Genomic DNA, 18,127 nt, shown 5'->3' with positions numbered 1-18,127 from the left:
TAAATTTATTTTATAAAAAATAAATTATAACGAGAACTTCGCAACATTAAAATGTCCGTTTAAGCTGGAATGTTTAAAACATTCCAACCTAAATGTCTGCTATCCCAGTACATCTCAAATTATAATTTTAAGCAGCCTTCATGCCCAGCGTGGAACTCAACATGGGGCTTGAACTCACGACCCTGAGATCAAGACCGGAGGAAAAGTGAGAAGTCAGACGCTTAACCAACTAAGCTACCCAGGCAACCCTTAACTCTAACTTCTAAAACAAACAAGCATTTAGTGGTAAGAAAGAGTCACAGGAAATCTAATACTGGGGGTAAAAATTCCAAAGGAATAAGAAATAGCATAATCTCCTTAAACAACACTGTAATCAGACACTCTTCATTGAGAACAAAAATTCGATTTTCCTTGAAAAAGAGTAAAATCTCAGCGAATGATCACACTGCATGTTATTTTACTTTTTGTCATCATTTATTCCCCTCATGTCTGCTCCATTCTACACTGCTGACTCCTGCCATCTTCATACATGCCTTCCCTGGATTCGGGACGTGATTATCATGACTCTCATCTTCTATCTTGGGTCCTCTACTGTTCCTGCTTCTTGCCATCATCTACAGAAGAAACCATACATTCTTGCTCCTGCTGACCTAACTATGCATTCTCTCATTCTAGAGGAAAACTCAGTCATCAATCTCAACTCCTCTACGTCGATATTTCCTGAATCATACCTCTAGTCATATATATCTGCTTCCTGCACATATTTATCTTGCTAATCCAACAAATGGTTTTTAATCAAAATAGCTTTTCTACCGTATTTCCCTACTTCTGTTAGTGATAAAATCTGTCCCTTGATATTCTCAGGCTCCTTATCTTTGGAGTTACCCTTGGCTCCATTAATCCCTTCACATCTGGATTTATTGCCAAACTTTCTGCTCTGTTATATAGATATTCCTCCTTTTCTATTCCTAATTCTACTACATTCGCCTGTGCTCTTATGACCTTACACAAGGTCTACAGGAAATAACCTAGCTCTGTTTTCTTTACACTGGAGATCTAATACTTAAGAAAAGTCTGTAAAAAAATTTTTAGATTTTGTTTTAATGTTAATTAAAATATTTAAGAATATTCTATATCATCTGAGAGACTACCACATGCTCTTTTGTATCTGCTCTCATTAAGTGATTTTTAAAAATTACTTTAAGAGGCGCCTGTACGGTTCAGTTAAGCATCCAACTCTTGATTTCAGCTCAAGTCATGATCTCAGGGTCATGAGATCGAGCCCCACATCGGGCTCTGTGCTGAGCAAGGAGTCTGCTTGGGATTCTCTATCTCCCTCTGCCCCTTCCCCAGCTTGTACATGCACTCTCTCTAAATAAATAAAATCTTTTTTAAAAAATTACATCAAGCTGAGAATGCTAGTGAAAGCAAGAAGCAATCTTCATATATAAATAAATTCCTGCAAAGCAAATACCAAGTATCATAGAAAACTACAAATGTAAACTTCAAGGTGTTTCCAACAGAGCAAACTGATAGAAGAACTAAATCATCACATTGAAAGACAGATTCGCAGAATCCAAGAAAGGCTGAGAAAGGAGAGAATGGAGAGTTATTGTTTAATGGGTACAGAGTTTCACTCTGGGATGATGCAAAAGTTCTAGAGATGGACAGCAGTGATGGATGCATGACAATATGACAGTACTTAATGCAACAGAACTGCATACTTAAAAAAGACTAAAACAATAAATTTTGTTATGTACATTTTATCATACAACAGAGAAACAAACTGCATATTCTCATAGTGATTTTCTTTGAGCAAAATGTCATTAGTCCATTTCAATTAATGACATGAGTTTCAATGATTTGGAGTTATGTTTTATTGACTTTGTAGTTTTGTTTATTGCTTGTTAATTCAACTTAGCATAATTTTTCTTCAACAAAATTAAGAGTTTCACAAGAAAGTTTTTTCCTTTAAAACAAATCTACAAAAGACCTGATTTTAAAAGTCAATGATCTAGGATTCTGGGAAGCTGGTAGAGTAGGAAGCACCAGGAATCTGCTTCCCCACCTAAACAATAATTGCACTGGCAAATCTGTCTGATAAAACTTTTGTAAACGTGTGGAGTCTGCGAAGGCTTACAACTTCGAGGGGAAGGCTTGGAGTTAATCGTGGTCATTTTGGGGCAATTTCAGCTCTTAGCACAGTAACTACATATCCCCCACCCCAACAACAGGCAGACACCTGTGTACATGTGCCTGAAGCAGGATGCACATACTTTAGAAAGCCAAGAGTCGGAAAAAGGACTCTGTCCCCAAAATAGTGGGTATCTGTGCTGACTGCTCTTCTGACCAGAAAGGTGCAAAGAGGCAGATGGTCATTGTTGCTGCCCCTCCTCCCATTGTTGCAAGCCCCTTCCCTCTTGCGAGGTGAGTTCCAGGAGATTTAAAGTGCCATTGCTCTTTTCTCCCTCCATCACTTTTGGCTTTTCCTGTTTAAGGAGCCACGCATTAAAGATAAAGACACTAAGATCAAATGAACATATAGGAAAAACTGGAAAGTGTCTACACCTGCCCAGGGAAAGGCTCAGAAAAGACATAAGACCGTAAGTTTGCACCTCAGGCTTATCTCCAGCACACAGCCTACAAAATAACAAAACTTAAAACAAAACAAACAAACAAAAAAACAACCAAACAAACAAAAAAGAGCAAGCACTGGGGATGGCGTGAGAATCTGATTTCCCAAAGTTACCACATTAATAGATTAAAATGTCCAGTGTTTAACAACAACAACAACGACAAAATCACAAGGTATCCAAAGAAACAGAAAAGTATGACCCATTCAAAAGAAAAATTTTAATTAAATAAGATTTGTCCCTGAGAAAGACTTAATGGCAGATATATTAGACAAAGACTTTAAGACAACAGTCCTAAAGATGCTCAAAGAAATAGAAGATATGAAAGAAATTAAGAAAACGATGTGTGAACCAAATGGAAACTTCAATAAAGAGATAAAAAAATCCTAAAAGAAACCAAAAAGGAATTCTGGAGCCGAAAGGCACAATAACTGAAATGAAAAATTCACTAGAGGGATTCAAAGGCAGATGTGAGCAGGCAGAAAATCAGTGATTCTGAAGATAAGACAACAGACATTACTGAGGCTGAAGTCTAGAAAGAAGAAAGACTGAAGAGAGGAACAAAGCATAAAGGATCTGTGGGACACCATCAAAAGGACTAAGATATGCATCATGGGAGTTGCACAAGACAAGAAATAATGACTGAAAAATTTTATGAATGACATTAATATGAAAATACAAGACATTCGGGGCGCCTGGGTGGCACAGCAGTTAAGCGTCTGCCTCCGGCTCAGGGCGTGATCCTGGCGTTATGGGATCGAGCCCCACATCAGGCTCCTCCGCTGTGGGCCTGCTTCTTCCTCTCCCACTCCCCCTGCTTGTGTTCTCTCTCTCGCTGGCTGTCTCTATCTCTGTCGAATAAATAAATAAAATCTTTAAAAAAAAAAAAAAAAGAAAATACAAGACATTCAACAAACTCCAGAATGAACTCAAAGAGACTCACACCAACATTTAATCAAATTTTCAAAAGCCAAGCATAAAGACCAACCTTGAAAGCATCAAGAAAAAAGCAAACCATTACATACAAGGGTTCCTCAATAAGCTATGAGATTTCCTATCAGAAATTTTGGATGCCAGAAGACAGTAGGCCTAATACAGTCAAAGTGCTAAAACAAACAAAAACCAAAAATCAAAAAAAAAAAACCCCACACAAAAAAACTGAACAATCCTATGTATACCTTATCTTATTGTGCTTTATTGTGCTTCCCAAATATTGCATTTTTCCTGATGGTTTGTGGCAACCCTGTGTTGAACGAGTCTATCGGTGCCATCTCTTCCAACAGTATTTGCTCGCTTGAGTCGCTGTATCACATTTTGGTAATTCTCACAGTATCTCAAACTTTTTCATTATTATTACATTTGTTATGGTGACCTATGATTAGTGAATATGATTCACTAAAAGCCCAGATGATGGTGACCATTTTTAGCAAAGAATTATTTTTTAATTAAGGTATGAACATTTTTTCTTTAGACATAAAGACATAGCACACTTAACAGACTTCAGTAGAGCATAAACATAAGTTTTGTATGTACTGGGAAACCAAAAAACTTCACTAGTTTTACTGCAATACTTGCTTTATTGCGGGGGTCTGGAACTGAACCTACAATATTTCTGAGTTACGCCTGTATCTGGCAAAAGTTCCCTTGAAAAGTGAGGAAGAAATTAAGACATTTCCAAATAAATAAAAACCAAGGGATTTTGTTACCACTAAACCTGCCATAAAAGAAACATTCAAGAGAGTCATGTAAGATAAAAGCACACTAGACAGTAACTTGATACCATATGAAGAAATAAATATCTCGATAAGTAATACAGGAGCAATTGCAAAATCTAGTATTATTCTAGTAAGTTTACTACTGCATTTTTTGTTTCCTATGTGATTTAAGAGATTGCCATTTTAAAAAACTATATCTAGGGGTGCCTGGGTGGTGCAGTCGTTAAGCGTCTGCCTTCAGCTCAGGGCGTGATCCTGGCGTGCCGGGATCGTGTCCCCCATCAGGCTCCTCGGCTGGGAGCCTGCTTCTTCCTCTCCCACTCCCCCCAGCTTGTGTCCCCTCTCTCGCTGGCTGTCTCTCTGTCACATAAATAAATAAAATCTTTAAAAATAAATAAATAAATAAATAAATAAATAAATAAATAAATAAATAAATAAAAAACTATATCTAGGGGTGTCTGGGTAGCTCAGTCAGTTAAGTGTCTGACTCTTGGTCTCAGATCGGGTCTTGATTCCAAGGTTGTGGTTTCAAGCTCCGTGCTGGGCTCCACACTGGGCATGGAGCCTACTTAAAATAGATATATATATCTAAAGCTACTATTATTTTCACCTTTATTTGGAATTCCAAACTTTGTTTCCTACAAAATTTAAGAAAGAAATCCAGTTAAAAGAATTATGTAACTTTTTTGTTTAGGAGCACAAAATGAAGATGTAATTTTGTAACAACAAAAACCATAAAGGCTGGGGACAAAGCTATATAGAGGCAGAATTGTTTTATGTTATTGAAATGTGTCCGGTATAAATTCAAATTAGCGTGTTGTAACTTTAGGAGTTAAATGTAATCTCTCTGGTAACCACAAAGAAAACAGCTACAGGATATTTACAAAAGGAAATGAGGAAGGAATTTAAACATTTCACTCCAAAAAATCAACTACCCAAAAGAAGACAGAAATGCAGGAAATGAAAGACAAAAAAGTTTAAGGGCATATTAAAAAAAAAAAAAAAAAGACAGAGGTAAGTCTTTCCTTATTAGTCCTTACTTAAGTGTAAATAGATTTTGTTTGCCAAACAAAAGAGAGATTGGTAGAATGGATACAAACACACAATCCAAGCATATGCTGTCTAACAGATTCACTTCAGATTCAAAGATACAATTGTTTTTGAGATTTTTTTAAATTATTTTGTCAGAGAGAGAGAGAGCACAAGCAGGGGGAGAGGCAGGCAGAGGGACAAGCAGTCTCCCCACCAGGCAAGGACCCCAATGTGGGACTCAATCCCCGGACCCTGGGATCATGACCTGAGCCAAAGGCAGACAGCCAACCAACAGAGCCACCCAGGCATTCCACCAAAGATACGACTGAAAGTGAAAGGATGGGAAAAGAAATTCTATGCGAAAAGTAACCAGAAGAGAGTAGGGATAGGTTTACTAATATCAGATCAGACAAAATAGACGAAATCAAAAAAGGTTACCAGAGACAAAAAACATCACATATTAATGGAAGATTCAATTCAACAAGACATAAGAATTACAAACATTGTCACACCTCATAGCAGACTATTAAAATACACAAAGTAAAAATGGACAGAATTAAAAGGAGGAATAGTTCTACTAGAACAGTTGGAGTTGCAGTTTAAGACACAATGTAAGAGGATTCAGAACTCACATCCCGCCACAGACACATGGAATTTACACCTACATACAGAATAATTTCCTCTGAAAGAAACCCAAAAACTAGCTGAGTGATTCTTACACATTGGGCAAATAAGAAAAAAACAGAACAAAAAAACAAAACAAAACAAAATTCAAATGGGTAGGAGGCTGAGACACAATCTCAGCATAAACATCACTCCCAATGTGGCAATGCACAATTAAGAGAGTTAACAACCCTGAGCTGCTCCCTGAGGAGCAAAAGGTTTGGACACCACAACTGGTACCCCACTTTTAAGACCAGAACCTGAGAGACAAGCCTCCAAAACATCTAGCTTTGAGAACCAACAGAATCTGTATCTGTGAGACCCACAAGACTAGAGCAAACTGAGAACCAGTTCTTAAAGGGCTCACATGCACAGACTCACCCATCACAGGACCCAGAGTAGAAGCAGCCAAAAAAATCAAACCCAGTGTTTCTGCAAAAAAGGGCTACTTCCTAATCATAAAGCTTCAGCCTGAAGGGCAGGCTTCTAATTTAACACACATCCAGGGCCCAACTACAATCCTCTCCAAAAACTGAAGGGCCCAACAGGTACCATCATCATGCTCTCCCTCTGCCAGACCAGATGTTGTGTTTCCAAAAAGCTTGTATGCACACCTATACCCCAACTTTAACGCCTCTGGCCCAGAGAACACATTCCTTCATAACCTAAATCTGGTGGCCAGTGGGGCTTGTGTTCATGGGTTCAATAGGAAGTAGTTAACAAAGAAACACTTCTTATCTGGCTGTCACACCATTAACACTCAGTGCATAGGGCACAGACAGAAACACCCACCCAACTCCTAATCCTTCCTCTGATTGAGGGGTATTCACATACTTTAAAAGCTGCTGCCTGAGGGTCTGGTTCAAATCAGCCTGAACTTGGCAGCTGATTGTCCCCACTTTGGGACACTGACAAGTCTTGTCATACTCTCGATTCCCTAGGGTCACTAAGAATAGAGCAGGCTGGGGCTCCTGGGTCACTCAGCCGGTGAAGCGTCTGCCTTTGGCTCGGGTGATAATCCCAACATCCTGGGATTGAGTCCTACATCAGGCATCGGGCTCTCTGCTCAATGGGGAGTCTGCTTCTCCTTCTCACTCTCCCTCTGTGCTCTACCTCTCTCTCAAATATATAAATAAAATCTTAAAAAAAAAAAAAAAGAAAGAAATAGAGTAGGCTACTAGGACAATCATGAAGGTTTGAGAGACTACCAAGAAAGACCAAGAGCAGGCTGAACAATAAAGTTCATCTACTACATGAAGCCACGCCTACAAAACTGCAAAATATGGCTGTTTGATCTAGTGCACAGAAACCAACACAGTGATAGAAAATGAAATAGAAAAATATGTTCAAAATGAAAGAATAAGATAAAACCTCAGAAATAGACCCAAATGAAAAAGAGATTGGTCAAATGGTGAGAATTTCAACAAAAGAGAAAATATAAGAAAATACCAAAGAGAAGTCACAGAGCAGATGACTATAATAACTGAACTAAATTATTCAGTAGAGAAATTCAACATCAGAATGAATCAATCAGAAGAAGAAAGTATCAGTGAACTTGAAGACAGGGATATGGAAGTTATCCAAACAGAGCAGCAATAAGGAAAAAGAATAAAAGAAAGAGAAGGTAGCTTAATTGGCTTAAGTGAAAATAATAAACCAACAATCAAGTTATAGGGGTCCCAGAAGGAGAAAAGAAAAAGAGGTGGAATATTTATTTGAAGAAGTAACTGAAAACTTACCTTTCTTTTCCCTGGGGAAAGAAAGAGATCCAGATGTAGTAAGCCTAAAATATACCAAATTAGATTAACCCGAAGACCCACACCAAGACACTTTACAAAGTATCAGAAGTTAAAGACAAGGACAGAATCTTCAAAACAGCAAAAAACCAAAAACTTGTTTTATTTGTTTTATGGGGAACCCCATAAAACTATAAGCAGATTTCAGCAAAAGCACTGTAGGTCAGAAGAAAGTGGTATGATATGTTTAAAATGATGAAAGGGAAAAATGCCAATCAACAATACTCTATCTGACAAAGTTATCCTTCAGAACTAAAGGAGAGAGGGAGCTTTTTTAGACAAGTTAAAGGAATTCATCACCACTGGACTGGCCTCACAAGGAATGCTAAAGGACTTCTTTAAACTGATAGAAAAGGAAGCTAATTCGTAACAGGAAAACATGAAATTATAAATCCCACTGTAAAGGTAAATATATGGCAAAATTCTGAATAATCTAATGGTATAATGGTGGTGAGTTAATCATTTATAAAGTAAAAGTAGTAAAAATAACTATATGAGTACCCACCATGGTAACTACAGAGGAAGCACCTATATTACAAAGGATAATAAGGAATTTAAGCATATCACTACAGGAAACTACCAAATCACAAAGGAGAGAATGAGAGGAATAAAGTAAGAAGAAAACCACCAGAAAACAAACAAACAAACAAAAAACCACACATACACACCTATTAGTAATTACTTTAAATGTAAATGGACTAAATTCTCCAATCAAAAGACACAGAGTGGCTGAATGGATTAAAAAATATAAGACCCATCTATATGCTGCCTATAAGAGACTCACATCAGATATAAGGACACAGATAGACTGAAAGTGAAGGAACAGAATAAGGTATTCCATGCAAATGGAAACCAAAAGAAAGCTAGGGTACATACACTTCCACAAGAAAAAAAAAAAAGTTAGGGGCACCTAGGTAACTCAGTAGGTTAAGTGACCAATTCTTGATTTCGACTCAGGTCATGATCTCAGGGTCGTGGGAATGAGCCCCACGTCAGGCCCCACACTGAGCATGCCTTAAGATTCACTCTCCCAGGGTGCCTGGGTGGCTCAGTGGGTTGGGCATCTGACTCTTGATTTTGGCTCAGGTCATGGTCTCAGGATCATGACACTAAACCCCACACTGGGCCCCATGCTGAGCATGGGGGTCTGCTTAGGATTCTCTTTCCCCCTCTTCATCTGCCCCTCTCCTTCCCCCATGCATGCTCTCTTTCTCTCTTTAAAAAAAAAAAAAAGACTTAAAGACAAAGATTGTAGTAAGAGACGAAGATGATCATTACCTAACGATAAAGGGATTAATCCAACAAGAGGATATAACATGTAAATATTTATGCACCCAATATAGGAACACCTAAATACATGAAGCAAATATTAACAGATCTAACAGGAAAAACAGACAGCAATACAGTAACAGCAGGAACTTGAACACACCACATTCATCAATGAATAGATCATCCAGATAGAAAACCAATAATGGAACAGTGACCTAAAAAACACTTTAGAGCACATGAACTTAGACATACACAGAGCCTTCCATCCAGAGAATACACATTCTTTTCAAGCAGAAATGGAACATTCTCAAAGACAGGTCATGTGTTAGATACAAAACATGTCTTAACTAATTTAAGAAAATTGAAATCATATCAAGCAACTTTTTCAAACACAATGGCTGAATCTAGAAATCCATTACAAGGAGAAAACTGGACAATTCACAAATACATGGAGGCTAAACAACATGCTATTGAGCAACCAATGGGTAAAAACAAACCAAACAAACCTTGAGAGAAATAAAAATGGAAATACAGCATTACAAACTCATGGGCTGCAGCAAAAACAGTCCTAAGAAGGAAGTTCATAGCAGTAAATGCCTACCCCAAGAAACAAGAATCTCAATAAACAACCTAATTTTACACCTCAAGGAACTAGATAAAGTAGATAAGTGAAGCCCAAAGTTAGTAGAAGGAATGATATAACAAAAATCTGGGCTGGGTGGCCAGAGGGATGGTGGGGAAGACAGGACAGGATGGTGACAAACAGACTTTAAACAAACAAAACAAAACCAAACCAATGAAATAGAAAGCTTGATTTTTTGAAAAGATAAACAAAATAGACAAAACATTAACTAGAATTACCAAGAAAAGAGAGAATTCAAATAAAATCAGAAATGAAAGGAGACGTTACAACTAACACTACAGAAATACAAAAGATAATAACTATTATGAAAAATTATACACCAAAAAATTGGCCAACCTAGAAGAAAATTCCCAGGAACATACAACTCTCAAGACAAAATCATAGAGAAATAGAAAATGTAAACAAACCAATTATCACTAAGGACATTTAGTTAGTAATCAAACCCTACCTATGAATAAAAGTCCAAAACTAGAGAGCTTCCCTGGGGAATTCTACCAATAATTTTTAAGAGAATTAATACCAACCCTTGTCTAACTCTTCCAAAAACAGAAGAGGAGTAAACACTTACAAACTCATCTTATGAGGCCAGGAGTACCCTCATATCAAAACCAGACATGAAGACCACAAGAAAATTACAGGCCATTATCCCAGACGAACATAGATGCAAAAATGCTCAACAAAATATTAGGAAACTGTATTCAACAATACATTAAAAGGATCATACATCAGGATCAAGTGGGATTTAGTCCAGGAATGCAAAGATGGTTCAACAGTCACAACAAACAAGGTGATACACGACATTAACAAAATAAAAAAAACTTGTAACTCTATGTGTATGGATGTTAACTAGACTATCATAATCATTTTGTAATATGTGCAAATATAAAATTATGTTGTACACTTGAAATTAATATAAACTTATATATCAACTATATCTCAATAAAAACCAAAATAATAATTGGAGACTTCAATAACCCACTTACAATAATATATAGAACTAGACAGAGGATAAATAAGGAAAGAGAGTAGCAGTAAAAACAACACAATAAACCAATTAAATCTAACAGACACAGAACATTCTACACAACAGACAGATCTAACAGACATATATAAATTCTTCGCAAGTGCACACAGGACATTTTCCAGGACAGACCATATGTTGGGCAACAAGATAAAGTCTGTGTATTTTAAATATATTTATCCACACAAAGTATCTTCTTCAACCACAGTGGTATGAGGTTAGATATCAATAACAGAAGGAAAACTGAAAAATTCACAAAACTGTGGAAATTAACACACTTTTAAACAATCAATAGACTCACGAAGAAACCGCAAAGGAAATGAGAAAATACTTAAGGACAAAAATGAAAATACAATATACCAGAACTTAAAGGACACACCAGATGTTCTAAGAGGGGCATTTATAGCTATAAACACTTAAATAAGATCCCAAATCAATAACCTAATATAACAACTAGAAAAAGAACAAACTAAACCAAAGCTAGAAAAAAAAGATGATAAAGATTAGAGCAGAGAGAAATGAAATAGACAATAGAAAAATAGAGAAAATGAATGAAACCAAAAGTTGGCTCTTTGAAAGGATCAATAAATTTGACAAAACTTTAGCTAGATGGACTAAAAAAGACTGACTGGGGCACCTGGCTTGCTCAGGCAATAGAGCATGGGACTTTTTTTTTTTTTTAAAGATTTTATTTATTTGACAGAGAGAGACACAGCCAGTGAGAGAGGGAACACAAGCAGGGGGAGTGGGAGAGGAAGAAACAGGCTCCCAGCAGAGCAGGGAGCCCAATGCAGGGATCAATCCCAGGACCCTGGGAACACGCCCTGAGCCAAAGGCAGACGCTTAACGACCCAGCCACCCAGGCGCCCCGAGCATGGGACTCTTGATCTTGGGGTCATGAATTCAAGCCCCACGTTGGATGTAGAGTTTCCTCAAAAACAAGACACAAATTACTAAAATCAGAAATGAAATAGGGACAAGACCAATTCTACCAAAAAAAAAAAAAAGAAAGAAAAGAAAAAAGGATTATGAGAGCATTATGAATAGTTGTATGCCTATACATTGGATAACCTACGTGAAAGGCTCAATTCCTAGAAACACAAAACCTACCAAGATTAAACCAGAGAAATAAGAAATCTGAACAGACCTATAACTAGTATGATTGAATCGTAATAAAAAAAAATCTCTAACAAAGAAAAGCCTTGGACCTGATAACTATGTGAGTGAATTCTACCAAACATTTAAATAAAACTACCCAATCCTTTCCAAACTTCTCCAAAAGTTGAAGCAAGAACACTTTGTAACTCATTTGTTGGGCCAACACAACTTTGATACCAAAGCCAGACAAAGACATTCCAAGAAAACTACAGACCAATATTACTTATGAATATTAATGTAAAAACACTCAGCAAATTAGTAGTAAATAAAAATAAGCATATTAAAAGGATTACACATCATGACCAAGTGGTATTTATTCCTGGAATACAAGGACAGTTCAACACGGGAAAACTGATGAATGTGATATACCACATTAACAGAAAGAAGGGCGGAAAAGACATGGTTATCTCAATATAGAAGCAGCATTTGACAAAACTCAACACATTTCAATGATAACACATTAAAAAATCTAGGAATAGAAGGAAATTATCTCAACATAATAAAAGGCACGTATGAAAAAAGGTAAGGATGTCTACTTTTGCCACTGAAACATGGTTTTGGAAATTCTAGGTAGAGCAATTAGGCAAGAAACAGAAATAAAAGGCATTCAAATTGGAAAGGAAGTAAAATTATCTCTGTTTACAGGTGGTATAATCTTATATGTACAAAACCCTGAAGATTCCACAAAAACAAGTGTTAGAATAAATGAATTCAGCAAAGTATCAGGATACAAAGTCGCCACACAAAGCTCAGATGCATTTCTATAAACCAACAATGAACAATCTGAAGGGCAAATTACAAAAACCATTCCATTTACAACAGCATCAAAAACAATACTTAGGAATTAACCTTAAGAAGGAATTTACCTCAGGAAGGTAAATGAAAACCACAAAACATCCCTGAAAAAAAAAAAATTAAATTTGACATAAACAGAAACATATCTCCTGTTAATGGATTGGAAGACAATGTTATTAAAATGTCAATATTACCCCCAAGCAATTTACAGATTCAATGCAATCCCTACCAAAATTCCAATGAGGCTTTTTTGCAGGAATAGAAAAACCCATCCTAAAATTCATGTGGAATCTTAAGGGATCTCAATAGCCAAAATAATCTTGATAAAGAACAAAACTGGAGGACTCACACTTTCTGATTTCAAAACTGAAAGGTTCAGTCATCAAAAAAGCGTATTATTGGTATAAAAACAGATAGATATGGAATAGAATAAGAGAACCCAGAAATGAACACTCACATATATGATATGATTTTTGACATGCTTTCTAATACCACTCAAATGGTGCTGGAAAAACTGAATATCCATATGCAAAAGAATGAAGTTGGACCCTTGCCTAACACTGTAACAAAAAGTACTCAAATTGGATGAGACATCTAAATGTAAGACCTAAAACAAAACTCTTGGAAGTAAACATTGGACAAAAGCTTCGTAACATTGGCCAGGGCAATGATTTCTTGGATATAGCAGCAAAAGCACAGATAACAAAAGAAAAAATAGACCAACTGGACTTCATGAACATTTTTAAAAATTGTACAACGTAAGACACTATCAAGAGAGTAAAAAGGCAACCCACAGAATGAGAAAAGGTATTTGCTAATCATGTACGATAAAGGTTTAATTTCCAAATACGTAAGTATTCCTACAGCAACAAAAGCCAAACAATCTGTTCAAAAATAGGCAAAGGACTTGAACAGACATTTCTCCGAAGAGGATACAAGAATGACAACAGTGTAAGACCTGACAGTTGTCTTTTCTTATCCTAAAGCAAGTGCCTGACTTAAGCTTTGAATGCAGAGGCATCTGCTTCATCCCCCTCAAAGAAAGCTATTTCCAACAAACACACTGCCAGCTACAGGACTAAAAAAGCCAGGCTGCCTTCCCACACTGAGAATCCTTTGTTTTAGAGATCTTGGTTAATTTCCTTAAACGACCATTTAGGCCACTTGTTTTTTCTCTTCCTGTGCTTATACTCCTACTCTAAGTTCACCAATAAAGACCCGAGCCCTTGACACTCTACGTCCCCACTCTCAATGCCAGTAAAAGCAGAACCCCAGTCCTGTCTCCCAATCTCTGTCTCCTTCTCTGCACCAATGACCTGGTTGTGTGACCCCCATGGCATGCCTTGTACACTCCAGGGCTTATAAATTATAAACTATTTTTTTCTTCAAAGTTTTCTAGAGGTTCTTGCTGACGGGCATCTTGCAATCATAAGAACAACAAGGTGTGGCCCAATCATGATGTAGGGTGGGAAAAGGTCCCTGGGAAACTCACTGGCTCCAGGCATTCTATTCAATAGCATTACCACAGATTGACTCAGACTGGCACAAAAGGATGGCCTATAAATACACAAAAAAAATGTTCAATATCATTAATCATTAGGGAACTGACCCCACACCTATTAAAATGGCTACTATCAAAAAAAAAAAACCACAGGAAGAAAAATCAATATTGGTGAGGATGTAGAAAATCTGGAAACTTCATGCAGTTGGTGTGAATGTAAAATGGTATGGGGGGGGCATTCTTCAACAAATTAAAAACAGAATTACCATATGATCCTGCAATTACACTTCTTGGTACATATCTGTAGGGGTCAGGACAGACCTCTCCCAGAATGTGCCACTTTGGCATTGGATTATTTTGTGCTAAAGGAACTTGAGACCCTGTATGCTAAAGAGAAACTTTTGTCCTCCTTAAATTGTGGGTCTTTTCCAGAATAAGAGTTATTAACAGAGATCAATTTTATCTGAGCCACCCATCTGTATGGTAGGGCAGACATCTAATCACCAAACATCTGCTCTTTTTACTACCCTGTTAAGTGCACTCCCTTCCTCTGAAGTCCCAGACCCCAAGCCCCTTTTCCTTCATTCAGAATGACATATATACTTTATTTTGCCACTCTTTCTATGTCTATGTGGATTCCTTGAAATGTATGCCTAGTAAATTTGATTTTCACCTGTTCATCTGTCTTGTGTCAATTTGATTCTTAGTCCAGCTAGAAGACCTTTGAGGAGACAGGAATTCTTGCCCCCCCGCAACATACTCACAAGAATTGAAAGCAGGGTCTCAAAGAGAGATTTGTACACGCATGTTGATACCAGCATTATTTGCAATAGCGAAAATATGGAAGTAACCCAAACATCCATTGGCGGATAAAAGGATAAACAAAATGTGGTATATACATACAAGGGAATATTATTTGGCCTGAAGAAAAAAGGAAATTTTGCATTATGCTACAACATGGATGAACCTTGAGGATATTACGGTAGGTGAAATAAACCAGTCACAAAAAGACAAATAGGTATGAATCCATTTATATGCAGGACCTAGGAATGTCAAACTCATAGAGACAGGAAGCAGAGCGATAGTTGCCAAGGACTAAGAGGAGTGGGGAATAGGAAGTTCTAAAGTTTCAGTTTTACAAGATGAGAAGAGTAAGGGAGATGGGTGGTGGTGATAGTCCCTCAACATTATCAATGTATGTAATACCACTCATCTGTACATAAAAAAGGTTAAGAGGGCAAATTTTGTTACATTTTACCACACACACACAAAGCTTGATACAGGGGTCCCAATCTTCCTTCTCCACCACAGTGAAAAGAAACTGCACATTAAACCCAAATTCCACAACTTGGATTCTTCCTACTTTCCCAACTGGATCTTTGAGAAGGCACAGATTACATGAATGGTCTACACACTATCCTGGGCTAATAATGACATCTTGTGGCCAGTAATCATTTTTCTGCAAGGTATGACTAGGCCAGTTTCAAACTTTCAAATATGCATAAAATAGTGTGTGGGGGGGCGGGGGTCTTGTTAAAATGCATATTATGACTCAGGAGGTGGGGTGGGGCCAGGATCTGTATTTCTATGCAACTCCCGAACAATGCTAATGCTTCTGATCTGGGGAGCAGCCCTGGAGCTGCAAGGGTCTTCAGTTCATTGACAACTTCACTTGTGGAGGAATGCAGGTGTTCCCTGGTCACCCACTTCTCTCTCCCTTTTACCAGTTACAGCTTCCTATACAGTCTTGATCCCATCCACAATGCATTCCTTCTGAACTCCTCCTTCCCATTTTCTACCGACTCCTGTCCAGTTAGCTCAGGAGGATGTCTTTCTCTCTGCACCTGCGTCAAATCAGTCTCGACTGGGGAAATGAAGATGGTTTCTTCTTTCAAGCTGCTTGCAAGTTTGAGACATTAGGTACGTAATTGACCGTCACAGATCCTTCCTCTCCTCCCTCTTCAGTTAAGCAAAGAGGCTGCGCTTCCAAGTTGGGTTCCTGGGTTCCAAACAACCCGCTCGGACCTAACTAACTTCCCCGGAGATCTCCGGCAAGCGACATCCCTTCTGTGAGCCTGTTTCCTTAACTCTAAAACGGGGTTAACAATGGCACTCTCCTCAAGGCTGTCCTAAGCATCTAGGACACTGCATCTCTTGGGCTGGGGCCCAGCGGCAGCCAGCCCTAACCCCTGTCCGACCCCCTGCTCCCCTGCACCGCTGGCGTCCACCCACCCCGCAGGCGTCCCACACACGCACACACCTGCGGGCGCTCCCCTCCCACACACACACCCACACACACCTGAGGGCGTGCCCCCCCCACATGCACGCGCACACACCTGCGGGCGCTCCCCCCCACGCGCACACACCCACCCACACACACACACCCCTGAGGGCGCGCCTCCCACTCACGCACGCGCACACACCTGCGGGCGCTCCCCCCCCCCACACACACACCCACACGCACACCTGCGGGCGCTCCGCACACACACACACCCCTGAGGGCGCGCCCCCCCACACACACCCACACACCTGCGGGCGCTTCCCCCACGCACACACACCCACACGCACACCTGCGGGCGCTCGCCCCCCACACACACACCCACACACACACCGGCGGGCGCTCCCCCCACGCACACACACCCACACCTGCGGGCGCTCCCCCCCCACACACCCACACCTGAGGGCGCGCACCACATATACACACGCACGCGCACACACCTGTGGACGCCCCCCCCACGCACACACACCCACCCACCCACACACACACCGGCGGGCACTCCCCCCACGCACACACACCCACACCCGCGGGCGCTCCCCCCACGCACACACACACCGGCGGGCGCCCCCCCCCCCGCACACACACCCACACGCACACCTGCGGGCGCTCCCCCCACGCACACACACCCACACCTGCGAGCGCTCCCCAGACGCACACCTGCGGGCGCTCCCCCCACGCACACACACCCACACCTGCGGGCGCTCCCCCCACGCACACACACCCACACACGCACACCTGCGGGCGCTCCCCCCACGCACACACACCCACACCTGCGGGCGCTCCCCCCACGCACACACACCCACACCTGCGGGCGCCCCCCCACGCACACACACACCGGCGGGCGTCCCCCCACCGCCCGCGCAGCGCTCCCAGTCTCCCGTCTCACACTTGCATCCCCAGTTATTTCTCAAAGGGAGCCCCAATGTGAGCGCCAACTGCCCCCTCAGGTGGCCCGCAGCGACACACGCCAGGAAGCCGCACAGCCGCCCGCCCCGGAGTCTGCGAAGGAGACGGCCAAGACGTCCGCTCTCCTCCGCCAGCCCGACACTCGGCCGCGGCGGCGCCCGGGCGTAGACAGCTGAGCCCTCGGCGCCCGGGAGACGTCGGGGGGTGCACGGCCGGCGGAGCCCTTCGCCCGCCCCCAGGGCCTGAGGAGGCACGTACCGCGCTCGCCAGGCGTCTTCCCCCGCCGCGCGCGGCTCCTCGCACGCCCGCCGCAGGGCCGCGATCTCAGCCTCCAAGGCGCGGACCTCCGCCCGCTGAGCGTCCATGGCGCGGCGCAGACGGGCGGCGATCTGAGCAGCGCGCGCCTCGCCCGGCACTTCAAGCCTCCCGCGCTGCTGGCGCAGACCATCCCGGAGCTCGGCGGGGGAGGCGGGGGAGCGGACGCCCGCGAGTGCCACCCGCCCGCACGCAGTGTCCCGGCCTCGTGACCGCCGCTGCGCTCCTCGTCCCCGCCGACCCCCAGCCATCCCTGCGCTCCCGGAGAGTTGGCTGGCTCCAACCCGAAGCCAGAGGGCGCGGCAGCCCACCCCCCTGTCAGCGGACGTTGGAGCCACCCGGGCGAGTACGTCACTGGAGAGGCGGTTCCGGGACCACGTGACCGGGAGCTCTGTACTTTTG

General features: G+C 41.2%; 1 protein-coding gene across 2 annotated transcripts in view; it reads right to left on the bottom strand.

Annotated features, from left to right (window-relative positions):
* Window positions 1–18,053, bottom strand: part of CENPP (centromere protein P) — a 250,575-nt gene extending 232,522 nt beyond the window's left edge. For both annotated transcript variants that reach the window (XM_045772580.2, XM_087858925.1), the window contains exon 1: window positions 17,669–18,053. In XM_045772580.2, the coding sequence (XP_045628536.1) occupies window positions 17,669–17,976 (308 nt within the window). In that variant the 5' untranslated portion in view covers window positions 17,977–18,053. The remainder of the gene's footprint in view (window positions 1–17,668) is intronic.
* Window positions 18,054–18,127: the final 74 nt, after the last annotated feature.

Source organism: Ursus americanus, chromosome 34, assembly GCF_024610735.1.
Source record: "Ursus americanus isolate L20-20 chromosome 34, mUrsAme1.1.p, whole genome shotgun sequence".
Classification (NCBI taxonomy): domain Eukaryota; kingdom Metazoa; phylum Chordata; class Mammalia; order Carnivora; family Ursidae; genus Ursus; species Ursus americanus.
This window is presented reverse-complemented; position numbering and strand designations above follow the sequence as displayed.